General features: G+C 40.6%; 1 protein-coding gene across 1 annotated transcript in view; it reads left to right on the top strand.

Moving 5' to 3' along the window:
* The window catches only part of VWA3B (von Willebrand factor A domain containing 3B), a 134488-nt gene that overhangs the window by 53348 nt on the left and 59901 nt on the right, over positions 1–21239 (top strand). The window contains 5 exon segments of the mRNA XM_039872637.1: positions 11103–11299; positions 16074–16228; positions 18475–18613; positions 19659–19790; positions 21067–21165. Coding sequence (XP_039728571.1) covers positions 11103–11299; positions 16074–16228; positions 18475–18613; positions 19659–19790; positions 21067–21165 — 722 coding nt within the window.

Raw genomic sequence — 21239 nt, 5'->3', positions numbered from 1 at the left:
AAAAGCAGTTGGTTACCTACAAGGGAGCACCCATAGACTGGCATCTGATTTCTCAAAAGAAACCATGCATGACAGAAGGGCTTGGCACAAAATATTCAGCATGATGAAAAACCAGGATCTACAACCAAGAGTCAAAGGACAGATAAAGAACTTCTCAGACAAAAATAAGCTAAAGGAATTTATCAACGCCCAGCCAGTAGTACAGGAAATGTTGGAGAGACATCTTTAAGAAGAAAAAACATGTATCAAAAACAGGAATAAAGAATGATAATAACTACATTCCTATCAACATGTACCTCAAATGGATAAGAATTAAGTGTTCCAACCAAAAGCTAGAGTGGCTGAATGGATAAGAAAACAAGAACCCTACATATGCTGCCTACGAGAGAGTCACTTCAGATTAAAAGACACAAACAGACTAAAAGGAAGGGGATGGAAAAAGATATTGCCTTGTTGGACCTAGAGGATATTGCACTGAATGAAATGGATTGGATAGAGAAAGACAAAAATCGCATGATTTCACAAACATGTGGAATCCAAAGAACAAAATAAACAACAACAACAAAAGCAGAAATAAATTAATGGATACAGAGAATATTTTGAGGGGTACTAGATAAGAGGGGAGTTAAGAGGGACAGCAAAAAGACAAAGGTATTCAAGAGGTACACACAGATAGTTGCAAAACTGATGTGGAGATGCAGAGTGTAGCATGGGGAAGATAGTTAATGATGCTGTAATATGTAAGGGGGAAGAGGGGTACTAGATTTGGTGGGGTGATCACTTTGTGAGTTATGTGGATCTCTGATCACTAGGCTTTACAACTGAAACTGGTATTGTATCCCAACTATAACTGAAAAAAAAAAAACCACCTCATTGAATTGTATAATGTAAATATGAGCAACTAATTATCTATTATATTTCAATAAACCTGGAATAAAAAAGAATTCCCTGGGGGGGAAAAACTAACAAAAGTATATGAAACAATGGTTTTTCAAGACGTTGAACATCTAGCAATTAAGGCCAGTGGACCCTGAAATACAGGGAAAATTCATGGCGAGCTCTATGATTGTCCCAGCTTAATGCTTAGAGTTTCCAGGCCATGGTATGGGGACAAGGACCTCAGTTGAAGCACAGCAAATTTCTGAGCTTGGAAGCCAGAGTGAAGAGTCCAGGGAGACCAAGATATCTAGATTTCACAGAACAAAGTACTAGAGAGGAGAAAGGTGCACAGAGGGAGAACTCTGGAAATCTGCAGAGAGTTTCCCTTGAGAATTCAGCTCAGTTCTAATCAGCTCATTTACGTGAGGAAATTACTTGAGACTGAGAAAGAGTCATTGGAAAGAAAATTAGAAAGAAAAGCCTCGGTGCTCACACATGGCCTGTTCTCACCAGCCTGACTAGAAAATGTATAACTTCGGGACACCACTGAGTTGGCTACTTGGGAAGGTCTTGCCTTGGTAATGGGGACTGACTAGCCTTAAATTGACCTCTGGGCTCTCCTAAGAAATCATCAAAGCAAGACATGAAAGGAAGGAACTCTTCATAGGTAACTCAACTGCATTGTAGAACAAAACTCATGAAGATTTATAATAATACAGAAACCTCCAATACCCAATGAGGTAAAACTCACAATGATTGATGTCCAATCAAAGTTACTAGACATGAAAAGAAAAGGAACAGGAAGTGTTCACCTTCAGAATCAATCGATCAAGCTGACTGGGAACTGACACAGACATTAGAATAGGCAGGAAAAGACATTCAAAGAGTTGTTATAATGATTTCATATGTTCAAAAAGTTAAGTAAGGATAGAGGAGATATAAAAAAAAGGTACATGTTGAACTTTTAGAGATAGAAACTTTTAGGGAAGAAAATATCTTAGATGAGAACATGCTAAATGGGATTAATGGCAGTTTGACATGGCTAGAAAAAAAGATTAGTGAACTTGAAGACATAGCGATAGAAACTATCCAAAATGAGACACAAAAAAATAATAAAAAGAAAAAAAAATGAACAAAAAATAACTAACAAACAGAGCATTGGTGAGTTGTGAGACAACTTTAAGTGGCCAAATATACATGTAAGTGGAATTCTCGAGGAGAGGAGAAGAGAGAAAAATATTTAGAGAAATAAAGATTGAAAAATTTCCAAATTTGGTGAAAACTATAACCTAGAGATACAAGGAGTTCAATAAATGGCAAGTACAGGAAAATGAAGGAGTCTGTACCAAGGGACATCACAACCAATTTGCTCAAAACTGATAACTAATACATAGGAAATCCTAAAAGCAACCAGAGGAAAACAAGGCATGTTATGTACAAAGGAATGAAGGTGAGCATGACAGCAGATTTCTTGTAAGTGAAGAGATAGTGGAGAAACATCTTTTTTTTTTTCCATTCAGTACCTTAAATTTTCAATGTAGAATTCTATATTCCATGAAAATATATTTCAAGAACCAAAGCAAAAAAGATGTTTTCACACATATAAAAGCTGAAAGAATTTATTATCAGCACATTTGCACTGCCGAAAATGTTAGAGGAAATCACTTAGGCAAGAGGAGAATGATACTTTTTTATGGAAAAATGAAGGGAAATATGAATCAATACAAAAGAATAAAGAACACCAGAAACAACTACGTGGGTAAATATATGATATTTTTCTATTTAGACATATTTAAAAGATTGTTTAAACACAAGTAATAACAGTGTGCTGTGGGGTCTATAACATATGTATAAGTAAAGCATATGACAATAATAGCATAAAAACTATCAGAGGAATAGCAGCATTATTCAAAGATAACCCATATGGCCACTGGATAAACAAAATGTGGTATATACATACAGTGGAATTGTATTCAGCCTTAAAAAGAAAGGAAATTCTGACATATGCTACAACTTGGATATACCTTGAAGACATTATGATAAGTGAAATAAGCCAGACACAAAATGACAAATATTGTGTGTTTCTACCTATATGGGGTACCTAGAATACTCAAATTTGTAGAGCAAGAAAGTAGATTAGTGGTTACCAGGGGCTGGGGCAGTGGGGAATTATTATTTAATGTGTACAGAGTTTCCGTTTGGGATACTGAAAACGTTCTGAAGATGGAAGGTGGTGGTTGTTGCACAACAATGTGAATGTACTTAATGCCATGGAATTTCACACCTAAAAGTGATTAAGATGGTAAATTTTGTGTTATGTACATTTTACCACAATTAAAACAACAATAAACCACTGAACTGCAAAATAAAATTCAAGAGGGGAGAAAAGGAAGTATGCTGTTGTGGGTTTCTTATACTATTTGTGAAGTGGTGTAATATCAGTTGAAGTCAGACCATGATACATTAAGAATGTATACTATAAACCTAAAATAACCACTCAATGACAAAACGAGCATACAAAGTATTATAAAAAAATTAAAAATAGGAAGCTGTCAGAAAAAAAGATAAAAGGAAATGAATAGCAAGATGATAGACATAAATCTAATCATACATATGCCAAAACTTATCAGTTTGTACTAATAATGTGTATTGTTTATCATACGTTGATTATATGTTAACCCAGCTGTTAATAAACAAGGAGGATGTAGGTCACTCCTGAGAGGCTGAACTGTTCAGAGTTGGTGTGTTTGAGCGTTCTTTGTATGTGTGTCTGTGTGTGCCAGGTGTGACTCTCAAATGAGAAGAAGGTTTTTCTCACAAAACATTCAAGAATTCGTCCAAAGTTAAGGAAACTTTACATTTATTTGGATAATATTCAGCTGAAAACATTTCAGGAATTTTTTATTTTGAATAACCTTCACAGCCATTTTATGACCCACTGGAGATAATCAGTGTAATTGTGTTGTGTAGCCATGCCAAGATTGGACTCTGAATACTTGGTTGCTTCAAAATATCAGACTCAGTGACAAAAGACAAGGAAGGGGGGCTAGAGGCTCACTCAGGCTCTGCAGGGAGTTCCAACCAGGATCTCCACAGGAGTTTTGAGCACTTATTTTTGAACAAATGGAGAGAGGGACAATCCTGATTTTTTATTGTCATTGTATTAAAATAACCAGCCAGATTTCTCTGTAGTCCTGGGTGATGGTGAAGTACACAAGTTTGGAGTTAGAAAGATATTCATCCTGGTTCTGCCTGCTCCTATGTGACCCTAGGCAAGACATTTATTATCTGTGCCTCAGTTTCCTTATTTGTAAAATTAGGATGATAATGATAATACCTACCCCACTGGGCTGAGAATTAAATGAGGAAATACATGTAAAACACTTAAAACTGTGCAGGCTTATTGTTAGAATATAATGATCACTTAAGAAAATGTTAATATATTTATTCTTTCATTTATTGAGCAGTTACTATATGTAGCTCTGTGCTAGATAATGAGTATAATGATGAATAAAATAGACATGGAGTGGGCCCTCATAAAGCAGGACCTTGTACTATTTCTTGCTCAGGAAGGGTAGAAAACTAGATTCACAGAGAAGTATGATTACCAACTGGGGTAGAATAACTAAGTAAAAATGTGAGTTTCTGAGTTATTCTCTGGAGTCAAGGAAAGCTTTGCTGAGGAAATGATATTGGAGCTGATATGTAAGAGTTGAGGAGGTAAGTTAATGAGGTGAAGGAATAAAGGTAAGAGAATATATACCAGGCAGAAGAACATCACATGCAAGGGTCCTGAAGCAAGGAGGAGCATGGCACTTTAGAAGAGTTTTAAAAATGAGTGTGGAGCTCAGAGTTTAAGTTAGCAATTGGCCTGTGATGAATCTGGAAAGGACTAGCTCATGCTGGGTCTGGAAGCCATGGTATGAGATGTCAGTCTTTTATTTCAGATCAGCAGGAAGCCATTGGAAGATTTTAAGCAAGGGAATGATAAAATCAGATTTGCATTTAGAAAAATAATCATTTTGGCTACTGAGTGGGAAGCAGATTGGAAGGGAAGGACCAAGCAAAGATGAGGGAAGAGAGTTACGATGTTGGAATAGATGAGAGATTATGGCATCTGGGACTAGGGTGGTAGCATGTGAAGGTGTAAAGCTTTTGTGTACTATTAAAATTAATTTGGTATTAATCCCAGCTGGGTTGTGATAAAATGTTAATTGTAATCCTGAGGGAAGCCACTAAGAAAATAACTAAATATATATACTTATATATATAACTAAATATATGTAACTAAATATTATATATGTATGCCAAGAGAATTAAAGCAGTATCCTAGAAAATATCTTTTTAACACAAAAGAAGGCAGTGATAGAGGAATGAAAAAGATTTAAGACATATAGAAAAATGACATGTGTAAATCCTGCCATATTATTTATTATATTACATAAAAATGGATCGAATACTTCAATAAAACAGCAGAGATATGCAGGATGCATTTTAAAAAAACATAATCCAGCAATATGCTCTATAAAAGACACATTTTAGACTGAAAGATGCAATAGAATAAAAGTAAAGGATGGAAATAATATACCATACAGTTAGAAACAATTGAAGAGCTGGAGTGGCTCTACTAATTTTAAACAAAATAGACTTTAAGACAATATTTTTTGCAAGAGGGACATTTGATGATAATGAAAGTGTCAGTTTACCAAGAAGTTATAACAATCATAAATATATATGCACCTAAAAATAGATCCTCAAAATGTATGGTGCAAAAACTGTCTGACTGAAAGGAGAAATAGTTCAATAATAATTGTCGAAGACTTCCGTATCTCACTTTCAATAGTGAATGGAATAATTAGGGAGAAGATCAATAATGAAATGGAAAACTTTCACAACACAACAAATGAACTACACCAAATAGATATCTATGGAATACTCCATGTAACAGCAGTAGAGTATGTATTCTTCTCAAATGCACACTGATTATTCTCCAGAAGAGATCATATGTTAGACCACAACAATAAATTTAAAACGATTGAAATAATACAAAATATGTTCTCTAACCTCAATGGATGAAACTGAATATCAATAACAAGGATTTTTTTTTTGAAACTGAGAAATATGTGTATATTAACAACATACTCCTAAATAAAAATAGGTGAAAGAAATCAAAAAGAAAACTAGAAAATACTTTGAGGTAAATTAAAACCAAAAACTTAATTTGTCAAAATTTAGGCAATGCAGCTAAAGCAGTTTGTACAAAGTAATTTATAGCTGTAAACACCTATATTAAAAAAGAAAAAAAAGAACTCTAATAAACTAACCTTCTACCTTGAGAAATTAGAATAAGAAGACACTGAACTGAAAGCATGTGGAATGAAGGAAATAATACAAATTAGAGAATAATAAATGAAATAGAGAATAGAAAAATAATAGCAAAAATAAAAGAAACCAAAAGTTAGTTCTTTCAAAAGATGAAGATGTGCTGGCATTAAATAGTGGTGATGGTTGCACAACCATGTAAATAAACCAAAAACCACAGAATGGTACACTTTAAAAGGGTGAATTTTATAGTATATGAATTATATCTCAACAATTTTTTAAAGAATACAAGAAATAAATATGCTGACTAAAAGTGAAAAAAAATACCTTGGTGATGGTGATACAAGATCAAAAAAGTGGCAAATATTTTAATTTCTGAAGGGAACAGATTCAGATTTCTGTCTTGGTTTAATTCCAGTATTCCCACTCTGTTGCAGAGTTCCCATTCTCCCTGTGACATGAATTTCAGGTTCTTAATCTAAAGTTCTCAAAGTCCATTTATTCTTTTCTCAGTTCTCAATCTTGATTTTTTCACTTTATACGAAACATCTTGAATTGACTTGTTTATTTAGCCAGGTCACACTATTTTTAAAGAAATAGTTGCCTGAGGTATAATATTCTTCCTACGTCACTGACCCTGAACTATTTTCGGCTTATTTTAAATGTCATTTTAGATGTAGATACATGAAAATGTGGTTTTCAAAATTCTTCTCTTGTAGTCTGTGCTCCACTAGTGGTTTCCTCTCAGCCTTTGTGCAGGTTTGTCACTAACCTATTGCTCCTTATTCCTCAGTGGCCAGTTGCATGTGATGTAGTTTAAACATTCTTCCTACTTGTAGAATAATATTTTTTCTTTCTTTCTGTCAGACATCTGAACCTTTTCCTTTTCAACTAATTTCACAGCATCCATTTCCCATGCCAGTTCCCTTGTGGCAGGCAAGGGCTGGGTTAGTATCTTATGGTACCTGTGATAACAGAAATGTTGGGCAGTGTGTACCAAACTGTCGTCTATCAAATGTAAGCCCTCCAAAATGTTCTGTGTGGAGAGGGTCTGGGACTAACTAACTTTAGGAAATGCCATTTATGCCTCTGCTTATGGCGGCCCCACTGCTGTGTCCTCTGTCAAAGGCTCGAGTAAGCCCTATGATAAAGAACCTGTTGAAACTGTTTAGCTTCAAGCTCCCCAAACTTTTTGCGAAGGAACCCTCTTTCTGAGTTATGTCAACTCCCATACAGTGGACATATGTTTGTGGAACACAGCGTGGGAAATGTTGACCCTGATGCTCTCTGAGGTTGGCTCCATATAGGGCTCTAGTCTGTTCGTTAGCTGGTGGTGCTTCCCTTAAAAGTCACATGGGCCTGGCATGGCAGGAATGAGGCACTGGACAAGTTACTTTCAGTGGAGGAAGATGGCTGTGTTAGTCGGGGTTCTTCAGAGAAACAGAACCAATAGGATGTGTGTGTGCGTGTATAGAGACAGAGGCAGAGAGAGAAATGACTCACATGAATGCGTGGGTTGGCAGGTTCACAATCTGCAGAGCAGGCTGCAGGCTGCAGACCCAGGGAAGGGCTGGCATTGTCGTCCAGGTCCACGGGCTGACTGCTGACAGAATCCCCTCTTCCTCAGGGAAGGTCAGTCTTTTTTCTCTGTACTCTTTCAACTGAGCGGGGAAGCCCACTCGTGTAAGGCGGACAATCTACTTTACTCAAAGCCTATGGACTTGAATGTTAATCTCAGCTAAAAAACATCTTCACAAAAATGTTTAGTATAATGTTTGACCAAGTATCTGTGTAGTGTGGCCCAGCCAAGTAGACACGTGAGACCATTCATCACTGTGGGACAGGCAGTTGTGGTGGTAGTGAACCCTTGGTGGCTATGAGACTCTCAGGAACTGTACCCTGAGGGTATCAGTGGACACTGATACACTGTGCTCAATTTGTCATTTGGCCTTGGCTGCAGCAGTGATGTTTCAAAAGCATTGGCCAGTAGGTCTTACTCATTAAAACATGTTCCGAGATTGCTAACTAGGACGGAGAAGACCATGCCAGGTAATTCTGTGGCATAGGTGTGGTCTGCCATGTTTTCCTCTTGTTGTAACTGACAGAAACTCCTTAGCAATGTAACACATGGAAAAGAAATTAGTATAACCAGGATGAACTGTGAGCTCACATCTCTAATAAATGGAGGTATTTATTATGTTGGGCTCTGGAGGTGAGAATTTGTGTAAGGCTCTTGTTAAGACAACTGCAGAGAAATGGAAAGAACTCCTCAGCAAGTGACTCTGATGACCTGACAAGGCCCTTCCCACTGACCCACTGGGCAAAATTTGGCTCAGCTACTAATTGGTACAATACACACTGAAAGTGAAAAGACTTCCTCTTTTACTGTCTTCAGCTTTGGAGCACTTAGGCTGTTTTTGCATGAAGTTCAGGTTGCTTTGGGATCTCCTCCCAGCCCCCTTTTTGGAGGGTGATTAGAGTCTGAGTCGTGCCCTAAACTGCCCTGCCTGATCCTTGATGAAGCTAGAAGGAGTCAGAAGGTAGATTCTTTAAACAATCTTGTTAAAATTGGTTTGATTTTTTTTTTCAGGAAGTTATTTTATGGTAAGCTGGAATTTATCATTGATAAAGGGCTTTTTAAAAAAAGGCAACCGAAAACAGAGCAGGATGTGACAGTATGTGTGTTGCTGTGGAAATCATTGAATGAAAAATTTACTTTCTTCTACACCTACTGATCAGAATAAAGGGAGGCGATAATAAAGTAGGAACAAAGAGGCGACAGAGACTCAGAATGTAATTAACAATCATCAGACAAAGTGGCCACCCAAAGAATTTCTCAAGAGGCTGATTCCACAGATGAAATGACTCCGTCCTCTTTGTCCTGCTTCCCTATGATGCAGGTGAATGTGCAGAGGAAACTTGGGCATCAGAAGCTCTGGGAAGACTCTGATCGGAGCTCCCTGCATAGGGTGAGAGGACACTTTGCGAGTCACATAGAAACCAAGTGCTGGTATTGTGGATGGTACCTAAAGGGGCTTTCCATGCCAGGTTGGTTTAAAGTTCAAAAGCCAAAAACAAGGTATTCTTAAGGTATTCCAGCTCCAATAGATTTCAGAATGTGTTATTTAAAAAGTGTTCTATTAATATTTGAGGACATGGCTCACATATAGAATTAATGGACAGATACTTTACCTATTATTGAGAGCAGTTGGCTCTAAAGTGTTTTATGTCTCCAAATCTTATTCTAATTATATATTCCCTTAAATATAGTAATGGGCAAGTATGGGTCATATTTTTGTTCCCTAATAGTGAGCAGTACTTTTTAATTAAAAGTATAATTTGACTTGACTCTGTGTCTGGTGGAAGCATAACCGATGGAATCACCAACTCATAATTTAGAAAGCTCTTTTCGTCTTACCCCAAGTGCAAAGTTTGTATGCATGGTATAATCATCTGGAAAGCTTTGAAAAATCCCAGTGTCCAGACCAATTAAAACAGAATCTAATGAATGGGGCCCAGGCATCAGTATTTTTATAACTCCTCAGAGGATTCCAGTGTGCAGAGTTAGAACCACAGATCTAAGTGGTAATAAACTCTGTAGAGCTGGTGGACCTAATACTCAGTAGTACGCTCAATAAAAACCCACCTCTGCCCAGCACCTCGCGGTCCTTCTAGTGCTGTGCTGTCCCTTCTGTGGGGCTGAAAGCTCAGGGTCCCTTCTGCCTTCCTTCCAGCAGGCATGCAGATAAATGTTTACTGATCCACTCTCTGGAATTAAAAAAGCCCCGATTTGTAATATTTGCTGATTTCTAAATTCCGTGAATACTCCCAGCATGGTCAATTTCACCCCCCCGCTCCCCCAGCGATATGCTACCACTGAGCATGGGGCTGGCAAGAGAGGTGCCGTCAGCTCTCATGGGCCAGTACAAGTCAGTTCCAGCTACCCATGCCTCCTCCTCCTCAGCTTCAGATCTGCTTGCCTTCTTGGTGCCCATCTCCCTCCCTCAGATACCCTGGTCTCTCTCAGATGGCAGCAAGAGTTTTGAGCCACCAAGATAAATACTTTTCTGCTTGTATGATAGCTGGCTTTTGTGTTTTTTTTTCTGCTCATACAGCATAATACCTCCTACCACTTAGAGAGTACAGGAAAGCTTTGGAAAACACCAAGGGTCTGTTCCTAAGGCTGGGGATATTTGGGCAGTTGGCCTTCTGGGTTATACTTTATCCTGGGAATCTGACCAAGGTGAATTGCCATAGATCAACTCCTGGGGCCAGAACTGACATGTGAAGATTCTGAACCTGCAGAGTTGAGGACCAGGCTCTGAGTCAGGATAAATCCATCAAGTTAACAGGGAAGCTCTGGGAGGCAGCCTGCTAGCCTTCCAGGGTTGACTCATTCCCACCTCAGTGCAGGTTACATGCCCCAACTTCTCCCTGCTTGTTACAAAGCACTTCCACATGACTTTTCCCCTTGAATTACTCCAACACATCTAGGAAGACCCAGCAGATGCCATCTGCGGGCGAAGAATTCTGCTGACGCTCGGGGAGGTTAAGTGGAGTGACTAACCCAAGCTAGTAAGTGATGGAGGCAGAAATTGAACCCAGAGCTTCTGACCCCAAGTTTCAGTCTCTCACGACACACAGCTTTGATCTGTTGGCCATCTCCACCTGTGCATGGTGCCAGTCAACTTAGACAGAGGGGACTGTGGGGTGAAAAGCATCAGATTTCTGCCTTCTGTCTTGTGACCCAGCTCTCTACCAGTCTTGCTTTGGAATGCGTACTTCCCGAAAAGAATGTGGTTTAACAGAGAACAGTTTCTGCTTGGTAAATACTGAGGTGGGGTGAAATACAAATGGTTTGTGTGATATGGATGGCTGATGAGCTGTGATTCTAAAAACAGAATCTGGAGCCACCTCTGTTCCGAACGAATCAAATCTAGAAGACACCTGGGACTCCAAGAAGTGGCTGCAGAAATATGGCTTAAAAGCCCAGAAACTGTCATTTTATGATGTTCTTGCTGAGTGCTCCTTCCGCCACGCTGACGGAGTTGTTGATATAAAAACCAAACCTGAGAATGAGTCCACGCAGACAAATGCGGTAAGTGACGAGCATCCTGCAGGGCTGTGGCCTTCTCTCAGTGCCCTGGGTGGGTGTGGCCTTCATGAGACCAGAGCCCAGGGCAGGACCAAGGTTGAAGGTAGCATAGAGGAAACCGAATGGGGTTTTCGCGTAGAAGGGTGCCCCTCTGCTTCTCACCATCCGTGGCTCTGAGTTGTGCTTATGGGAGTGGGGATTTAGTCTGAGAATGGTTTCTAGAGATAAGTGAATCATACAATAATTATCCATAAGCCAGGAGCTGGGCTCGTAGAAATTCAGGCATTATGACTCTTAGAATTATTCAACAGTGTGTCAGAAGAGAAGCCCTTTAAGCCCTGATGTTGAATGGAAGAGAGAAATTGCTGGTGAATATGCCCCAAGCAGACATTTCTAGGGTCCTCTTATATTGTCACTGTCTTAAAGATACATCAGTCTAGGGACTGCCAGTCTGTATTTTGTGGATTCATAGTAAATATAAAATCAGATTCTCTAAGGGGTTACAGCCCTAGAAGGGTGGGAAAACTTTTGAAAGCTGTAGTTTCATGGTGCCAGTGGGTCCGAAAGGAATACAGCTTCTCGACTGGCTCACAACGGAAGGATAATGACCTGTTGCAGTGGCTCCTAAACTTTAGTGCAGGAGCCAATGGGTTTGAGGGGGCTGCCAAGAATCTGCATTGATAACAATGCCTAGATGAAGTGAAGCTACTGATCCAAGGGCCACACTTCAAGAAACATTGATGTGTAGAACAGGACACGGAAGACTTTCAGAGCTTAGAATTATGGAAAGACTAGTTTAGAATTCTGGAAAGACTAAAATGTGTCACAATATGAAACAAAAAATTGGGCTGAGAAATATTCTAAATTTGTAAAACTGAAAGAAATCTCTTTTAGAAGATAGTAAAGGCCCAGTTACACACTGTGAAGTGAAAGCTGAAATGCCAGCAACAGAGCAAACAACTGGGAGAGGAAGTCAAGGTCTTTTTCAAATGCAGGCAGCTTTACATATTCCCTAAGGCTCTGATTCAGTGTCAAGATTGCCACTGAGATGTCTGTCAATTCAGAGGTGAAAACCCAGTCTCGGACACTCCTTGGGCTATCTGGCCACAGGGCTCCTTACCCTCTGGGGAAGGGCTCTTTCCTTTGGAGTATAACAGCCACATGATGTTGTGTTTTTGCTCTCTCACTGCCATGTGTTGACAAAACTACAAGGAAGAAAATATAAAAATTGAATTAGAAAAATGCAGCACTGACGTAAGACTTGTTTCCTGGTGCAGACACTGGGACACAGAATAATTGCTGCATTACAGGGAAATCTCATTTGTTCGTTTCCTGGCCCAGTACAGTCTTCTGATTTTGTGGACATTATTCAGATATGTCATTAGTTCAGAAAATTATTCATAACTAAATTTTTATTTTTAAAATGCATTAGGCCCTGGATACTGAAAGATATGAATCCCTGTCCATTTGAACATAGCTTACTGTGACAGTGTGGTGGTACACTCAGGCTTATCTCTAATACTGATTTTCTCTTTGTTCTTTCTTGACAGTTTTAAATGAAATTTTATGGGGGCAATTTGACAAATCAGGCTTACAAATGGGAAATTTCACCTCAAATTTCTTGTGCTAACAAATAATAATACACTGAAAGTTGAGAAGTATATAGTACAGCTGCCCTCTTTCACAATGATGAAAAGGGGACCATTTTTTTACTATTTGGGGCTACATATCCGAAACTGGATTTATGACTAAAATTGTGATGTATATAAGGTAGGGAGAAACTGAGGCTGTGAAATAGGTCAATATCCCTCCCACTGTCTAGGACTCCCTAACCTTTTAACTCTAAAAACTGGTTGGTAGGTATGAATCTAGGAAACTCTACATCTATGACAAAAAAGGCCTTGCTGTGTAGCATTTCTAAGATAAACGACCAGGTGGGAGGAGGAGACAAAAATATATTTCTAATTAGGGCATTTTAGGCAACATCTAGTAACTTAATATTTTGGGGCACCCATGAAGTCTTATTCATGGTTATTTATGCTGCTTGTGTACAAAGCCAGCCCTGATGTTCAAAAAGCCACGCTAGTCTCACTATTTATTCCTCTAACAAATATTTATTGAGCCTTTACTATGTACTAGGCAGTGTGGTTTGGTGGAACGTGCACCAGATTTGGAATGAGAAGACCTGGGTGTGAATGCTATTTCTACCCGTTACTAATTATGGACTAGTGAGCAAATAATTTGACTTATTTGAGTCTCACTCTCATATCTGTAATGTGAGTGGTGTTAAAGTCCAAATTAAAAAATGCATATCTGAGTACAGTGCCTGGCGCTCAGGAGACGCCCAGTAGACATTACCTTCCTCCTTCCCGTTATTGCAAACATGGTGAATCAGAAATAGACATTTATGGAATGCCCATGTGCTTTAGATAAAAGATGAATATTTGTGCTCTCATGAGAAAAAGTCTTAAGGCCTCAGAGAGGTTAGGCAACTCACCTGCTATCCAAGGTTGAACTCAGCTCTGCTTTGCTCTCACACTGTGCTTTTCTTTATCATTTTGACACTCTCCTGCCTGACATCTGTATTCACATAACTTTCTAGTTGGGAGTGCCCAAGGCACAGCTGGGAGATTCCATGTGATGGGGTTGAGAGTAGGGAGAACTCTCTTGGGTGCTATCCCCGGGAACGGGGTGAGAATGAGAGAGTGGACATCCTTCTCCTTCCATCTTTGCTCTGAGGTGAAGCAGTGGTTCTCTCTCTACTGCCTGGGCCACAGCAGGGCCAGTCTCTTCGTGCCCTCAGCCCTGTTCTCACCAGTCACCGCCAGACCCCTGAATCTCATCCCCGAGTGGCTCGGACCTCCCTTCCAAGCCTCCTCCTCTATTCCTCCCTGACTCCTAGAAGCCCTGCACCATGCCCTCCAGAGCTAGAAGTCATAAGCAATCCCCCTAGAACCTCAGGTGCTCTGAGATGTTTCCTTCACTTGCTTGTCTGAGTTCTCTCTCTTGAGAACCCTGGTTTTTCTCCCAGCATCCTGTGGCCCAGAGGTGGCTTCCTTGCTCTTCTTTGCTGTTTCTTGATCCTTCTCCCACCCTCTTCCTATGTCATCAGAAAGTACCACCCACTACACCTCCTGTGGGTGTCACCTACTGAGCCCCAGGTCATCTCTGTCAATCCTTTGTGAAGCCTCCGACAGTAAACTTCTGGCTCACTGTCACTGGCTTCAACTGTTTTAAGTCTTAGTGATGTCAGTCACATGAGGATGGCACATCCCTTACCCTGACCTTTCGTTTCTCCGACATCCTCCAACAACTTTCTCCTCCACTCCATGTCTCCCCTTCCTGTTGTAGGCATACCCTTGGTCTTGTAATCATAACCCACTTCATTGATTCCAAAGATCCACAATCTGACCACTTTTTTTAGGTCATTAATTCCACCAATCTTTCAACCCTGCTGGGATGTAGAATTTGTTTCTACCACCTTTTCTCTGTCTCCTCTATCCTCAGTCCTTCTCGTATGTCCTCAACTATGTTTTCTCTCACATTATTGCGCTCCTCTGGCAAAATCTCAACCCTGGTTAAATCTCAACTTACTGCCTTTTCTGCTTTATACCTGTGCAGTTGACTGCAGTGGAAGAAACTGGAGAAAAACACAGTCACAATGCTTGGTTTCACTTTAAATCCATGACTTCTAACTTCTAACTTTGTGCTGCCCTATAATCTCACTGTGCTCTCCCAATCCACTCAGACTCTCATTTTGCAAGATGTCTACCTTCTTCTTCCTCTTCAAACTTCAACACCTTCACCTCCATGCTCTCTGTCAGCAGGTGACCTTGCCTTCTATTTCACTGAATGTGGAAGTGAACATCCACGAACACCTGCCTCCATCTTACAAATCTCCCATCATCTGCACCTGTATGTTCTACTCTTATTTCTTCTAGGATGGCTATACTGTCCTAGCTTCTGTCCAAGGCCAGCACCTCCATGTGTGCACTGATACCCATTTGGTCCCTCACTTGTTCTTTCTCCCTTTTCTATTCCACATCATCAATATTGCCCTCATCTCCAGACCTTTCCCATCAGCATGCAAACATAGTGTTATTTCTCCCATATTAAAAATACAGCATTTGACCCCCTGTTGCCTCTGTCTGTACCTCATTAGCCTCGTTTCTCTTCTCCTCTTTAGAATTTAACTCCACATTCCCCCTCTAAAATTCTGTGGTTTCCCCATGTTCTGTTGAACACACTCTAGTCAGGCAAAGGCCCCCCTCCACCAAAACCCACTCATACCTGAATAACTAAATCCAGGTGTTGATTCTCAGTCTCTTTCTTAGTTGGCCTAATATCAACATTTGATATAGTTGGTTACCTCCTTGAAGTTTTTGTACTTGCAGAAAATACCTCTCCTGTGTTTCTTCCTACCTCACTGCTATTTTTTCTCAGCCTTCTTTGTTACTTCTTTCCCATGTCCCCAACCTCTAAATGCCGAAAGTGCCATCCTCAGACCTCGTTTTCATCCACACTCATTGTCTAGGTGTTACCCACTGGATACACTATCTTCTCTGGGGTACAGATGGGATTGTGCATTTCTTTCTGAGCATCGTTTGTGACGTCTAGCACAAATAGGTCACATTTGGTCGAACCGACAGTTGAATGAATTTACCATGGGAGTGCGTGCTAAGGGCTGAGTAAATAAGGCAGAGATGGAGATGCCATCTGGAGACTTTTCTTCTTTGTATGGTTTCTGAATGGCTTCTGTTCTTTGCCCTTTCCTTAGGAGACCAAAAAGAAAACAGTCCATGCAAAATACTGTAGCAGATTTATCCACGCTCCTTGGAAGGATGGGAGCTTGGTCCATGTCTGCATCACTAAGGAGAAGTGCACATGGTACAGTGAGAGGATTCACGCAGTCCTGGCCCAGATCCAGAGGAGGTTGGTGTGTTTATGGGAGGGTACAAATGATCTAGTCTCTCTTGAAATTCAAGTCTGCTCGACCTCTTGGTAAAAGCTTAACCAAGAGAAATGGCCAATAAGCGTATTGAGTTAAGTTTGCCACCTGATGGTCTGCCAATGGCCTCTTTGTTAATAACAGAGGGTGCTGTTTGTGTTCAGGTTCCAAGCTGCCTTGGTGCCAGTGCAGACTCTTGAAAACAACAAACAAAGGTTGTGTATCATTGGGGTAGCTAAGGAGAAGGCTGCTGCCCATGTCTTGCATTTCTTGTGGGTCACTGGTATATTGAGGCTGTATTACACCTGTCTTCTGTACTCTCGAATATTACATTTCAGGACAGCTTTTACAATGTGAAATATTTGAATACAATGCAAGAATATATATATGTATGTATGTAGTTTAGAAATCAGCTAAAAATAACTTCATGTGATCCCTCTCAACTCTGCTGTTTCATAAAGTGTGGTGATGCTAATGAATCTGGTGTACTAACACTGTGACTTCAACTTCGGCCCCATGAGGATGATCTACCTTCATGCTTTTACCTCCTGATGCCAGGGGACAGCTTTAGACCACAAAGACCAAATCCATTTAGGTGCATGGGCTCTGAGGTCAGATAGAAATGGATTCTAATCCAGCTCTGCCACTTGCTGTGTGACCTGAGACAAGTTAGTTAGTGTTTTTGTGTATCAACTTCCTCATTTATACAGTGGGAATAATAGTGCCATTTATCAATATATTCTATGGATTAGATGAGATACTAAATCTAATGAGTCTAGGCTAGTACCCAGCCTGCAGTAGCCACTTGGAAATGAGAATTCCCTCCCTCCTTGTGTGTTTTCTGTTACAAAGCCACAAGATGCACAGCCTTGTCTGTCACCATATTAACTTTCCAGAGCCCCAGCTTCTCAGAACCCAGCCAGTAATGAATCACTCAGATAAAGTAAGCTTTGTATCTGGAGTCTCCTTTGTTTATACTTTTACAGTTGACTTTTGGGGAGAGTAATTTGGATTTCAGCTCTGGGAAAAAGGATGCTGTTTAAAAGATACTCTACCTGGCAGCTGCTGGGTCTGTTTGACCCCCTCCTCCCACCAGGTGTCAAGGCTCTCTGCGAAGTTTTCTCTCCTCTATTTCCCAGAAGACTTTGTGGCAAACTGGTATCATCTCTCCCTTAAATGTTTGTAGAATTCATCACTGAAGCCTGGAGTTTTTCTTTGTCAGAAAGTTTTTAACTATGTATTCAATTTCTTTAAATGCGCATAGAAATTATGTTGGTAATTTATGTCATCTTCATTTTCTAATCAGCTTGGCTAGAGATTGTCCATTTTATCCATCTTTTCAAAGAACCAACTTTTGGTTTTATTTTTTTTCTCTATAGGGTTTTCTTTCTATGTCATTGTTTTTACTCTCATCTTTTTGTTTCCTTTTTCCTCCTTACTTTGGGTTTAAGTTTCTTAAGATGAATGCTTAGATCACCTATTTGAGACTTTTCTTTCTTTCTAATATAAGCATTTAATTTTATAAATTTTCTTCTGATTGCCACTTTAGCCACCTCTCACAAATTTTGATATGTCGTATTTCATTTCATTCAATCCTCTGTATTTGTCCTACAAATTCAAGTTGTCTAGGCCTTGCAGAACTCAACTCAGTTTCAAATAATTTTTTCCTCTGCACTTCCTCCTTCCTCAGGCTTTGCGTGTAGCCACACACTTAATTTACATCCTGTCATGGGAGCCTGAGCCTTGATCCCAGAAGCAGTCCTATTCATACAGCCACCTGATGCTTGGTTGTTATAGGGAGCTGGGGTTGCTTGATACTGTCCATAAGCTTCAGAAATGTGCTGGCATCACTGGCTAGACTGCATTCAACAGGGCTGGGAGAGCAAATGGCCTGAGTCAGAGCTGAGGGCTTCATACTCTCAGATGACTGGCGGTAATTTACTTTTGGCTTCAAAACCCAGTACTGAATTGATTTTTCTGTCCTATTGATTTTCCTAGTTTTGTTTTACTTAGATTGATGATGGACAGTGGAGGGGGGCTGATGAGACAGCCAGCCTAAATATAGGATTTTCCACAGAAACCCCTGAAAGTGAGTAATCGACTCACAGAAGATTGTGTGTAAACAATACAAAACAGACCTGGCCTCCATACACGTATCATTCAGTTCTTAGGAAGATGCTCTTGTTGCCATTGGCTTTATCCATTCACTTGCAACCTATTTCCTGCCTAGGATTAAATGGCTACAGGATGGGAGTCAAATCCTTTTTGGAAAAGTGCGGAACGATTGCATCTATGTCCTCATTGATACGTCTCACTCAATGAAAGACAAATTGGTCTTCGTGAAGGACAAGATTATCCAGTTCATACAGGTTAGATGGAGCCATCAGTTCATGCATTTGTGGGCCTGTGTGTATCATGGGTACATCTCTACCATGGTCAAGGGAGAGGCACAGGCGAGTTTTGCACACAGAAGTCCACAGGAAAGCCATTTAGGGGAAAGCTCCCTCCTGCCGTTAGAGAACCTTCAGTTCTCCTTTGAAAGCAGAGCTCTCTTCAGCAGATCCCTTCTATTAACTCATGCGTTGCTTAGGGAATTTCTCTGTCCATTGCTTCTGGTTTTCTTTCTTCTGAAGTCTGCTGTGTGCACACACTTCCATGGTTTGCCAGATATGTATCAGCTCAGCGTTTGAATGTGAACTTCAGCATTTATGAGGGTGCTGTGTGCCCTGGCCCCAGCACTGAGGTGTGGGAGGGGGGCAGGCTGGTGATTAGGAGTGTCCCCTTCTTACTGCACCTGTGCTGCCTCTGAGTTGTGGGTCCTGAAGCCACGGCCCACATTTCCTAACTCCGAGTTTCCACACCCAGAAGCGGGGATCGCTGGTGGTGCTGATGTGAGTATTAACCACAGAAAATAATCGTGGGGAGTGTTGACAACTACAAAACACAGCTTCTAATTTGGTAGACCTCTGCTGGAGAAATATGGGCTCTTGGAAGGCAAGTGAATAGATATGTAACGGAATAATGGCCTCACCAAAACGAGGGTGACCTAAATGTGACACTGTGTTGGGTTTCCTTTCCTTTAAGCATGTTGGATTTAGTGTGCATATTTGGTATACCATCAATATCAGCATTAAAGACATTTAATGTCATTATATATATAAACTTATATGTATATGTGATATATATAATATATACTTATACATATTTACACTTGTAAAGATTTAGTATCCAAACTGTGTGTAAATTTTACTTAAATGCCTTTTGTACTAGAAAAGACTTTCTCTATTGAATGTAATTTTTAGCTTCTAGACTGAAAACATATCATAGTGATTTAAATTTATCAAAACATCACCTGTCATAAAATTTTCTTTCATTTGAGTGGTTTTATGGTTAAATAATAATTGTCTCTTACAGGAACAGCTGAAATATAAAAAGAAATTCAATTTTGTGCAGTTCGATGCTCAGGCAGTTGCTTGGCAGGAAAAACTTGTTGAAATTGATGAAGATAATTTGAAAGGGGCTCAGTCATGGGTGAGAGACATTAAGGTAAGATGGAAGGGGGTCTGGGAGAAGCAGTTTGACTTGATCGCCTGCTGAGGTTGTCATGGCAGAGAAATTCTTGAGGAAGTGCTCTGAGCCCCAAGCATGGTGGTAGCTTCACACAGACGCTCATTTGTTTACAAAGGTTACATTAATCCACTCCCCTTAGTGTTTTAACTGCTCCTCCCACAGGTGTGGAGGCTTTGCTTTTCCCTTTTTCTTTCCCCAGCTGTCCCTAAGGGCGCCATGTTCAAGCCTTCTCCCCTCTTCCCCACCACACACAGATTAAGGCTTTTGTTTTGCAGGGGAGACAGGAAGGGCCTCTGTGGAGATGTATGTGTTGCTCTCTCGCTGTCCTGCATCATGAAGGGGACTCCCTGGGACTCTCCCTATCTTTTCTGTGAGCCCATCATGAAGGGGACTCCCTGGGACTCTCCCTATCTTTTCTGTGGGGCCTGTGGTGGCAAAGCCTTGGAGAGAATGCAGACTCCTCTCTAGTCGTGGTCTCCGGGCTTTTACCTGTCACCAGTGTACACCTGGGCGGCCTCTACCAGTTCACCAGTTACCCCAGCCAAACTCCTTATGAGTGTCTGGCTGTGTCTTGCCCAGGAAGCCATCACTTGCATTATGCCAGATTCTGCAGGTGCCCGTCTCCCCCATATTTGGGGCCAGTTGGTTACCCTGTGACCTGAGCACTCCGATGGGTGTAATAGCAGTTACGTGCTTGCTGACTTGCTGGCTTTCTTTTTATCGTGAGTTTCAGAGTAACATTCTTGCCAGTGCTCTGCATCTCTGAGCAGAAACAGCAGTAGGAGTTTTTAAAATTTGCAGTTTCTTTGCTATACATGCAGATAGCTAGTGATATCACCTTCGTGTCTGCCGAATTCTGGGTGTCACGAGTCAATCCTGGTTTGACACAAACCTGATCCCTGCCAGGGTGTACTCAGGCTGCGTGGTTAAGCTGTGCTGACAGCTGAGCGAGCAGTAACTGAGTTAGTGCTTCACACAGAAATACACAAAGATAAAATTGCATGAAGAGCTCTGCCATCAGGACAGGAAGTCCATAGTCTTGGCTTCCTGAGACCATCAGAGGCTCATGGCACACCAAGGTTTGGCTTCCTGGAATTACTGGGCTTAAATTATTATCTCAATATAATGTTAATTTACCTTTTATTTCACAAGTACTTTTTTTGGGGGAAGCAGAAAATAAATAACACTTGTTTGAGGCCTTTTTTGAGATTCAAGTGTGTGCTTGGCTTCTCTTTCTCTGTCTTCCCTATAGATTGGAAGTTCCACAAACACTCTAAATGCCTTGCAGCTTGCTTTTGCTGATAAAGAAACACAAGCCATCTACCTTCTGACAGATGGCAGACCCGATCAGGTACTTATCAAAGTTGGGGACAAAGAGGAACTCACCAGTGTTCTGAAAGTCAATGCTGAGAATGGTTTTGGGGA

Source organism: Pteropus medius, unplaced genomic scaffold (genome assembly GCF_902729225.1).
Source record: "Pteropus medius unplaced genomic scaffold, Ma_sr-lr_union100, whole genome shotgun sequence".
Classification (NCBI taxonomy): Eukaryota; Metazoa; Chordata; class Mammalia; order Chiroptera; family Pteropodidae; genus Pteropus; species Pteropus medius.
This window is presented reverse-complemented; position numbering and strand designations above follow the sequence as displayed.